Source organism: Rhopilema esculentum, chromosome 17 (assembly GCF_057945365.1).
Source record: "Rhopilema esculentum isolate cy_ngs chromosome 17, ASM5794536v1, whole genome shotgun sequence".
Classification (NCBI taxonomy): Eukaryota; Metazoa; Cnidaria; class Scyphozoa; order Rhizostomeae; family Rhizostomatidae; genus Rhopilema; species Rhopilema esculentum.
Genome location: NC_142831.1, coordinates 1,570,793 through 1,580,734, shown reverse-complemented (window position 1 = coordinate 1,580,734; position 9,942 = coordinate 1,570,793). Strand labels below are relative to the sequence as shown.

Genomic DNA, 9,942 nt, shown 5'->3' with positions numbered 1-9,942 from the left:
TAATAGTGTAAACATTTGCTACGCTAAAACAGGATATAAAAACAATGAATGATCCGTCTGCTCCAAAGTAATCGCTCTGCGTGAGAAGAAATGCCAATTTTAAAAATATAAAACGCTCACGACTTGCTTTTGGTTATTCAAAATCATAGAATCACAATACAAAATTACTTTGTCAAAACTTTGTGCATCCTCTAGCATTTTATCGTCTAATTTAGACGAAATGCAAAATCGAATCCATTTTCTTGCAAGTTATATCTCTTGTTGGGTTTTCATCACGTGCCAAATTTGAGCAAAGGCTTTTTATAAGGAACCTGATTCGAGGCCAAGTTCTTGAAGTTTCTAAATTTGGACCTCTTCTGATCGAATTTCCGCATTAAAAACTCCTTGATAGCTATTTCATTCAACTGCACATTTGCTGCCATGGTGACTGTCCATAATACAAAGAATCTTAACTCTAGCTAGAAAAACAAGGTCAAGAATAGATAGAAGACTAGAAAGACGCCTTGACATGAAAAAGTTTAAACTCAATCATGAAGGAAGATTAAAATCTCGAAATTCAGGGCCTGCACCACTGATTCTAAACTGAAGGGGCAGTGTAAAAAGAGTTACCCTCTTACCCACTCAAGCCCAAGTTGGCAAAAATTTTGCTTATGCTGTTTTATTTCTGGACTTTGGTTCAATGTATTTGCTGTAATTTAAAGGTTTTTCTACATAAATAATTAGGCTGTTTTAATTCTTTTATTTAATGAAAAGTGGGGAGGCCATGGTCCCCCTATTTTGCGGGCCCTGAAATTACACAATGAAGCACTCGATACAGGGCCTACGCAAGCCCCCACCTTTTGCGCAGCAAGTAGTTTTAAAGCTGCAATAAAAGGTGTAAGAAGCCTTGGCCCCTACATTTTAACCTTGCACCCCCCCCCCCCCCAAAAAAAATTCGAATTTGTGACGCAGGGCGATCTATAGTTAAGTTCTTCGACACAATTTACTTGAATTTTAACTCCAAATGAATTTAACCAACTTCCTAATTTTTATTGTTGGCGATGAAAAAAATATTAAAAAATTAAAATTGCGTTAGGGAGTTTGCCATTAGTCCAAACAGTTTTTTAATTACTTTGACTTTTCAATTACATTGCGTCGTTGCCTTCTAAATGTTATTTAGGTTCCTTATAAAGTGGTTCCTTATAAAGAAAGCGTATTTGTGTGTCTTACATTTCGTCGCTTCGTTACAATGCGAATTGTTAAGCCACAACAATAAGGCCTGACTTCCGGTCTGCCCACGTGATTAGAACGTAGGTTTTGATTGGTAACCGTGCAACACCACACCTCCAGACCAACCAGGTCTATCAGGAACGACAAACATACCACGCTCCAGAAACAACAAATGTTCCTAGAAGTGCTTAGCCTTAAGCGCGATAAAGAAGCAAAGACGCATATCCTTCTTGAAGCTCTGAAACGTTATTCTAATCGACGCTAAAATTCACAGTAACGATGAAACAAACTTTGGCCTGAAGCTGTAGGCCAGTGTTTTTATTCACGCCGCAACTTGTCGAGACTTACAAGGTAAGTAATTTTGAGTTCCCCTGACTCCACTGTTACAGAAGCTATATATATTATACGATGCCTATTTCATTTTGTTGTTTTGACTATGATTAGGAGAGTTCTCAGTCGAAAATCACGATAAATCAGTATTTAGTAACATGAATTTTCCAGCATTGCTGTTTAATCTCGGGCTTGCTAGTTGTGTGAGGGACACGTATAGGCAAGTGGTGGTATTGCGACATCTATCAGCCAAACTGCGTGGTAATATTGTCAATGGCATGGAATGATGCAAGAAAAGATAATCGCAGAGTTTTAAGTATTGGGGCACTAAATGTTCTGCCTGCAAGGTACCTAAGGCAGGTATTTTGGCAGTGATTGTTATTTTCCCAACAGTTCAGCGTTAGTCTTTTATTCGCTCACGGAGATGACATCATCCGTTCCTTAATCCAAGGGAACAACAGTGTTTATACCGAAGATAAGATTACCAATGTTTCAAAATATGTGCATTCGCAGAATCAGTTTCCGTTACGAATTTGCATTTCTACGGATGTCATTTTTAAGCTAGTATCTTTTTAACGCTTGCATGGTCAAAGTGCTGTTAAACAACAAAGATAAAAGTTTCATACAATGTTTTCCACGGAACCTAACTACTTTTGTTCCTCATTCTACAGCAACTGGAAGACACCAAAACACAATGCAATTTTTATCTTCTTGCTCTCATTTTCATTCGCTTATTATTAGACATTCAATAACAATGTTTTATTCGTTTCTTTGCGGTTGAGAATACCTGTTGCAGTCATAGAAACCAACTAAGCTTGAAGGAATTCTTGAATCCTAAGATTTTGTTTTCACAGACCTCTAACGAAAATAAAGAACTGAGTAAATATTTTCAAGCCTAAGGAAAATAATACAGATATTGCTGAAGTTTAGTCTTGATCAGGGGCGGTCTGGCCCGGGACGGTCTGGCCCGGGGTGGCGATCGCCACTTTGCCACCCGTGTAAAAAATATTACGGGCCCTTCCTGCGTTTGAGAACATTTTTTAACTTAATATCAAAGACTTGATGCCCTAGACTGATTACTTTGTGATTAAAGTCCCAATACATGCACTTCAAACCACCCAAACACTGGTTTCCGTTATTTCAGCCATGTGTTCAATCTGACCTGTACCCTGGGTACCAGGGCCACACAATTTCGAGCGCGTAAACAGAATCTATGCCCACTTAGAACACTGTTATACAGGATATAAAGCTTAGGTTCCAACAATCCAGCCTCAGATTTTTACAAAAATTAAGAACAGTCAGCCTGAACCTAAAGTTACTGGTTCTTATAAAAAAGAGGGAGTACAACATACACATAGCAGCATACCATTCCCTCTACAATGCGTATAAATGTGTGATGACACTTAGCTGCATCCAATTTCCCTGTGAAATATTATTCGGCCAGCTTCAGTTAGGAAAAGGCAGCGCTCTACTACTCTAGTGTCTCTAATAGAAGGGGGGAGGTAATAGAAGAGGGGTGTTCATTCCGGCCAATTTTCAATAGAAGGGGGGGGGGGTGCTAATAGATATGGTTCATTTCGGCAATCCTTTTTTGAAGTCGAAGTACCTTTTAGAATATACTGTCAAAATTTGGTTTCATTTTTTGCATAGTTTTAGAGTAAATTGCAATCATACAAAGATAAATCAAATTTACAGCTTTTAACTTCCCAGTCAAAAATCATCGGTTTCCTTTGTACGGTTGAGCTTCTACAAAAAACTATGAAAAACAACGAATACTGAAAATCAAATGACTTGATTTGTAAAATTTGATAGAAGGGGGTGGTAATAAGCGACGGTGGAGGTCAAATTCTTCTGAAATTAATACACGGGGGGGGGGGGGGGGTCTATTAGAGACACTAGAGTATCAATCAACCAATTGCTACTGCTATTGATAATTTCAAGCAAAGAGAAAACTTTCCACTTGATTAGGAGCAAGTCACTGACCAGTTTGCTGACTCATCTGCACTTCTTCGAAAGGAGCTCAAACTTTGAGAGTATAAATACATTTTGATCATAATTCGTAACTCTACATGAGATTAAAACCCTGTTTACACGCGAGGAAAGGTATGGATCCAATTGGGCTCGAATTTATGAATTAGAATCGACTTACTGCTGCTTTTTGGCACATTATTCTATTATCAATTTTTATTAAATCAACCGTACTTTAAGGCTACATTTTTAGTGGATATGGTTCAATTTTTTCCGCCACGCCCAAAACCGGGCTCTTTTGAGTTTGCTAGCTACCCTATGATTTTGACGCCTGATATAGGACTCCTGGTCTTGATATAGGAGGCGGTGGCCTGGAGCAGTTCTTCTGGAGGAGCACTTTTGAGAGTTAGAGAAGTGAGTTTATATTCTTGGGTTAACAGATAATTTCCAACCGATTCTTCTATCAGGAAGCATATAACAACAGTTACTCCTAAAATATTTTAAACAGCATCATAGATATTAAAGGAAATATGAAAGGTTTTTTCTTTTCTTCATCTTCTTTTCAGAGGATGTTAATTATAGCAGTCCTGCTTGGCTCCGTGATAACCCCCCGACACTGATGTATGGTTTTAAATGCATTTTGAAAATTATTGACGAGTGATAAAGTTCCCCCCCCCCCCCCCCCCGCTACCGCAGTTCCCTGATGACAAGTACTTTAGTATGCTATGTTTCCATTTTTCCAGTATTGAGAAAATGTCTTTTTAACGTATTTATCAGTGCACTGAGGACAGTTAAAGTGTCTCAAGTGAGTATTCAACGCAGAGAGCACCCCCATTCTAGCCTGAGCCCCCAGACCCCACATAGTAAGACTCTATCACTCAAGACTATGTTATTTTAGTCAGGGGTATGGAACTGCAGTGCACCCTCGCAGTTAGCCTGCATCATAGGCCATAATTTCCCCTCAGTTGAAGCACTATAAAATTCAAGTTCAAAAGTTGGCAGCCCCAGGATTTAACTACCTTCCAAAGATATCAAAATTGCTCCTAAATTGTTTCCCCTCCCTCCACACTATGTTGATTACTTCATGAAAGGTTTTTATGCACTAAGTGCCAGCAGGGACGATAAAGGTGGCTAACTTTGGGGGGGTTGTGGATGGATGAAAATTCCAACTTTAATTCAACTTAACTCCCGTCAAAACGAAAGCAAACGGCGCCATTGTACAGTTTGAGATCCAGTGGAGACAGGTAGGGCTTTACAATAGAAAACTATTAACAAATGGGTCCGCTTCAGCCTCTGAATTTAAGTAAGGTTTACAATTTTTACATTTTTAATTCCAAAAATTCCTGAAATGTAAATTCACAAGTTTGGTCTCAAGAAAAAAATCCTAGTAAACCGTTAAGTTTTCCAACTGTAAATTGATTTTCCAAACGCCCCCTCCCCCCCCACCCCCTATTATTTACTTGTCTGAGTGCCAGACAGATCCTCGAAGTTGCTAATCTCTGAAGAGTTTGTGTAGATGTTCCTAAAATTCTAGCAAGTGTTGTATGTCTTAAATTGTTTCCCCAAAGGCAGCTAACGGCTTTTTCAACTGAAGTAAAGTAATTATTATTCATTTCATTAATTTCATCTACAGTACAGAGGAAAAGTTTACGGGTTGAGCAAGAATGGTTGCCTATTCAAGAATGTTGGAACATGACGACAGTCTTTGGAACCTGGTGAAAAAAATGACTGCTGCGGGGATGTCAGCCTCACTTGCAGAGCTTGCTACTATACCAATCGATACCGCCAAAGTGAGGTTGCAGGTGAGTGACTTATTAAATGTGGTTTCAGTCGATTCGCTAAAAGGTCAAGTTTGTTAGATTGGTGTTCTGGGTAATGGCTATTATGTTCGATAGAAAGGGTGAGCTTAACTCATATGGCAATGACAGAGCAAGGCAAACACACAACCCGCTTAATAGTTTTGAACTAACGTACAGCTCTCATTTTTCAGGAAGTCTTCGTGACATAGATTTTTTAGAAACGCAAATGCATTTCCATATGGGCTTTTAAAAGAGGCTTTTAAAAGATTTCATTTGAAGTTTTTCTTGTGACATCCTTGTCTTCCTAAACAAGTCATTAGCCAGGATGCTCATGACACATCTACACTTACGTGACCAAAGTATTAAGACGATGAATAACAAAATGGCGGCTCCAAAACTAGCATTCTAATATTGATTGAACAAATCTTGCTGTTTTGGTGGGATTCTAGAAACGGCGTCAGCAAAAACGTGATTCCTACCAAATTCAATTTATTTCCTACGTTTCTATGATAGAAAAGTAACAAAATGTCAGGGAGAAATAAAAAATATCAATGTTTTAATTTCAATGCCGGAAACATTAAAGCGGCCAGAAAGAGAACGAGAAGCAATAAAATATTTGGGTCTAGCGAGTCATTTGTTAGCTGAAACTACATGAAAATTTGGTTGCAGTAAGTCTACAGCACATGTTATTTACAAAAACAATAAGATAACAATGCCGACTAAAATTAACAGAATGGTAGGCCTGGGCAGGCAGACTATTGTTTGGGCCTAATGGCCACGACAAGCTGGTGTTGTGTGCAAAGTCAATCAATGCTGAATATTTTGTCCACTTATTTGTGGAACGTCCCCAGGCACGTACAGAAACAAGTAATGATTATTTGCAAAGACCAATTATTTTTAAGCAAGACAATAAACCTAGCTATGTTGCAATTATGACAAAAATTTAAAAAATAATAACATCATTGTCTTTCAATAACCCCGTCAAAGTCAAAGCCTTGATGTAATTAAAAACAATTAGATTTTTTCTTAGATTTCCTACTGTATCCGAAGATATTCCGTTGTAAAATTAATTAAGTGAGTTCCAGTGCAAATGGCGGCTGCCAGATTCCGGAGGTCATCCGACAAAATATAAGATAAAGCAAATTGCACTTGTCTAAAAAAAGTCTATTTTTACAATTTATTAGATATATCTTTATTTTCATAATTTAGTAAAATTGCAATGTTCCACCGATTTTCTATGTTGTTCTTTGAGCAAAGGGTTAACCACATTTCCTTTCAGGCGATCGTCCTAATACTTTTTTCACGTAAGTGTATATCTAGCTAGATAATTTTAGGACTTGCATTTTGGTGTGGAACATATGTTTTCTGTCTTTTTTCTCGAAGGAACTCATTGTTTGATGTATAATGATTTGAAGTCATAGACAACGTCAAAAAAACCATAAACAACGCCAAGGTTCCTTCGCAATCATTTCTCTACCTCTCAAATTATTTGACTTCTAAGCCCATAAAAGATATCTGCAGCAATACAACCTAACGTCCTTCGTTTGTTACAAGCTCTGTTGTTTTCAGGTTCAAGGAGAGAACGTCAAGACACGTGGAACACGCAGTGTTTTGAAATATCGTGGGATGGCACATACGATTTTCACAGTTGCGAAGGAAGAAGGCGTGCGTACATTGTATTCAGGAATCACTGCTGGTGTACAACGGCAGATGTGTTTTTGTGGCATACGGGTTGGCCTGTATGACAATGTGAAGCGTTTCTATGGTGACGACAGTCATGGGAACAGGCCTAAGGTGATGATCAAGGTCCTCGCCAGCTGCACAACAGCAACAACAGCTGTTCTCTTGTTCCAGCCAACTGAGGTTGTGAAGATCAGGTTTCAAGCCGCAGGCAAAAACTCAAAATACAAAGGTACATTGGATGCATACAGAAAGATAGGGAAACATGAAGGTATGCGTGGCCTGTGGAAAGGTTTGAGCACAAACGTGGCGCGTCTGAGCGTGGTAAATTGCACTGAAATTGTCGTGTATGATATAATCAAATCCTATATTCTATACAAGCAATGGATGGATGACAATATCCCCTGCCACTTCACCAGTGCAATAACGGCAGGATTCATCACAACTGTTATTGCCTCTCCAATTGATGTCGTGAAAACGAGGTTCATGAATTCTGACATGGGCCAATACAAGAACCCTATTCATTGTGCCGTTAAAATGTTCAAAGAAAATGGCGCAACAGCTTTCTACAAAGGGTATGCTGTGAGCCTAATGTTTTTCTATTTTGATGAAAGCTTTCACTGTTCAACATGGATACGTGAAATTGTCTCTATCGGTTATTGCTAGATTATTGTTAGAAAATGAACAGTTTGACTCAAGATATTCCCGACTAACTTGGGTGTTCATCATCCATTGGGAAGGTGTGAATTTTTTTTCATGTGTATTCTCAGCTTATTTACAATATACTGATCTAATCAAAAAATTAATCAAGATACAATTTCAGTTATACTTCAATACATATAAGGTTCAGATATTTAAAATAATTATTTATATCTATAAAATTTATAGCTGAATGACACATGGAAATAACCCATAGGGGCTTTCGAGCCATGTGCCATCTTATATGAATTCTGCTGGGCTCTCATGATTCGACCATGCTATTCATCATTTGCACTTCTAAAACATTCTGAAGCACATATGCTGTGTCAGATTTTGCTTGTTAATGGGATTTGTTGGGTCTCATGGCGGATGACTATCAGTTTTGCCAGCATTGCACAACCATCTCTTCGTATCTCTAGGCTCCGACCCTGTTTAGGCTGTGTAATGACGCTATATATTTCTTTTTTGTATGATTTGCACTCGTCTGATGCATATCTTATCTTTTCATGACAGATTTGTCCCGTCATTCACACGGCTTGGAACTTGGAGTATTGCAATGTTTCTGTCATATGAACAGCTGAAAAGGCTGATGGGAGTTCACATTTAAAGTTCTCAATTGTACAAATTGGTAACAGATACGAAACTACATGAATTTTTCAAACATGATCAATAAATAGTGTTTTTTTTCTGGGTTTGTGAAATCCAGATATTTAGACGTATTCTCAATGAGGATTTGTAACGTGTTGGTATAACCAGAACTGCCTGTGTATGTAATTGAAAGTGTTTTAGGACCACTATTTAGTAGGTCTATAGAAACCTTTCATACCTTATTAGATTTATGTTGATGAATTGTGCTCGTTTTTGATATTCTCGTTATTTTGCGCTGTTGTTGGTTTCAATCTATACACCTACTTCGCTACAAGTATATTATAGAGCCCGGCGAGCAGTATTGCTATCGTGGTCTTTCCATGTTTCACAGTCGTGTAAGGTTGTATGTATACATTTTAAGTGTCGCTATCAGATGTTTTTGACTTACAGTCTGTGACAGAGGCTGGTTTGATAACTAGCTTAGTTTCAGATTTTAGTGTATTAATTTGTATGAATTATGCAAATGGGTGTATTTTTGGGAATAATGATAATTATACATTAGGCTTCTTTTAAAGAAGAAAGTAGGCCTAGTAAACAACATTTCTTTCAATGTGAAATTTCACTAGAAGGTATATTAATCAGCTCTAGAAGAAAAGTTCGGTCTTTATGTCCCGTACGAAAGACTTGAAGCCTTTTTCCTGCTTGCTCCATGGCTAGAATGAAATTCACATATGGCTGGCATGCAATTATAAATTTTCCCTGTCGTCTACTATCAAACATCACCCGTAATCATCTTCATTTGCCGTTTAGTACCTTGAATAGTGAGTGATAAGATATAGACCCGGCCACGTGGTTTTACCAATTGATGAGCAGAAATGTGAAGTTTATTAGAATGTAGGCGCGCATTTAGCTCAAACCAAGAGGCTGATATGTTCGGTAATAACCTTGCTGGTATGCATCCAATTAACAAGTGACAATTGGTTGTATAATGATAATTATGTATATAATTGATATAATTATTTTTTGATCATTTGGTGCTCACTTTTTCATAGTATAATCGTATGTTGTATATTAAATTTGGGTAATTTATTCAGCTTTGCTAGATTTGAGTAGTGGAGAATAGTGCTTAGGATCATAGGAGATTTCGTTGTATTTTCAGCACATTTTTCTAGAGTTCTGAAAGTCTCGATGAGTTATCTACGAAAGCTTTTTTGTAATACGACCTGAAGGAGTTACCCTAAAGGCCAGAGGTGGGCTAGTCAAAGCACTGTCAGAGCATGCTAGCACCACCCCCCCCCATCCCCATTGAAGGTCCAAAATCAAACTCACAACCCACTTTGATAAATCTGGGATGAGTGAGATATTAAAGCCCATATTTATAGAATGTTTCGACAAAATCCCAGCCATCAAGCTGACTGCTTGTTACAAGTAAAGCTGGTCCTTATCACTTTATTGGAATTTCAATCAATATTTTCTTTTTAAGTTATTTAGTTATTCAATTTACGGATTGGTTTCATTAATGAGAATTTAGAATTATTTGTGGAAGTATTGTATTCATTTAAATGATAATTTGATAACTGTGTGCTTCCTTGGTTTATCGTTGTGTTTCTAATCAAATGTGGTAACAATGAAAATAATTGTAGCAGTAATCATAAACCTAGAAAAAGTA

At 37.8% G+C, this 9,942-nt stretch overlaps 1 protein-coding gene across 2 annotated transcripts; it reads left to right on the top strand.

The window, feature by feature from the left end:
* The first annotated feature begins 1,318 nt into the window (after window positions 1-1,318).
* On the top strand, window positions 1,319-9,854 carry LOC135683553 (dicarboxylate carrier UCP2). Of its 2 annotated transcripts, none has more exons than XM_065198850.2 (4): window positions 1,319-1,560; window positions 5,141-5,309; window positions 6,876-7,561; window positions 8,199-9,854. In XM_065198850.2, the coding sequence occupies exons 2-4, from the start codon at window positions 5,172-5,174 to the stop codon at window positions 8,290-8,292; spliced, it is 918 nt and encodes a 305-aa protein (XP_065054922.2). In that variant the 5' UTR covers window positions 1,319-1,560; window positions 5,141-5,171; the 3' UTR covers window positions 8,293-9,854. The 2 variants fall into 2 exon arrangements, with proteins under 2 accessions (XP_065054922.2, XP_065054930.2); XM_065198858.2 differs by lacking the exon at window positions 1,319-1,560 and adding an exon at window positions 3,902-3,921.
* Window positions 9,855-9,942: the final 88 nt, after the last annotated feature.

What these genes read in the sequence shown, in the direction of transcription:
- LOC135683553 (XM_065198850.2), top strand. Translation starts at nt 5,172, where the DNA reads ATGGTTGCCTATTCAAGAATGTTGGAACATGACGACAGTCTTTGGAAC. An exon ending in CCGCCAAAGTGAGGTTGCAG is followed by an intron (nt 5,310 to 6,875) that starts GTGAGTGACTTA and finishes TGTTGTTTTCAG; the next exon opens with GTTCAAGGAGAGAACGTCAA. An exon ending in GCAACAGCTTTCTACAAAGG is followed by an intron (nt 7,562 to 8,198) that starts GTATGCTGTGAG and finishes TTTTCATGACAG; the next exon opens with ATTTGTCCCGTCATTCACAC.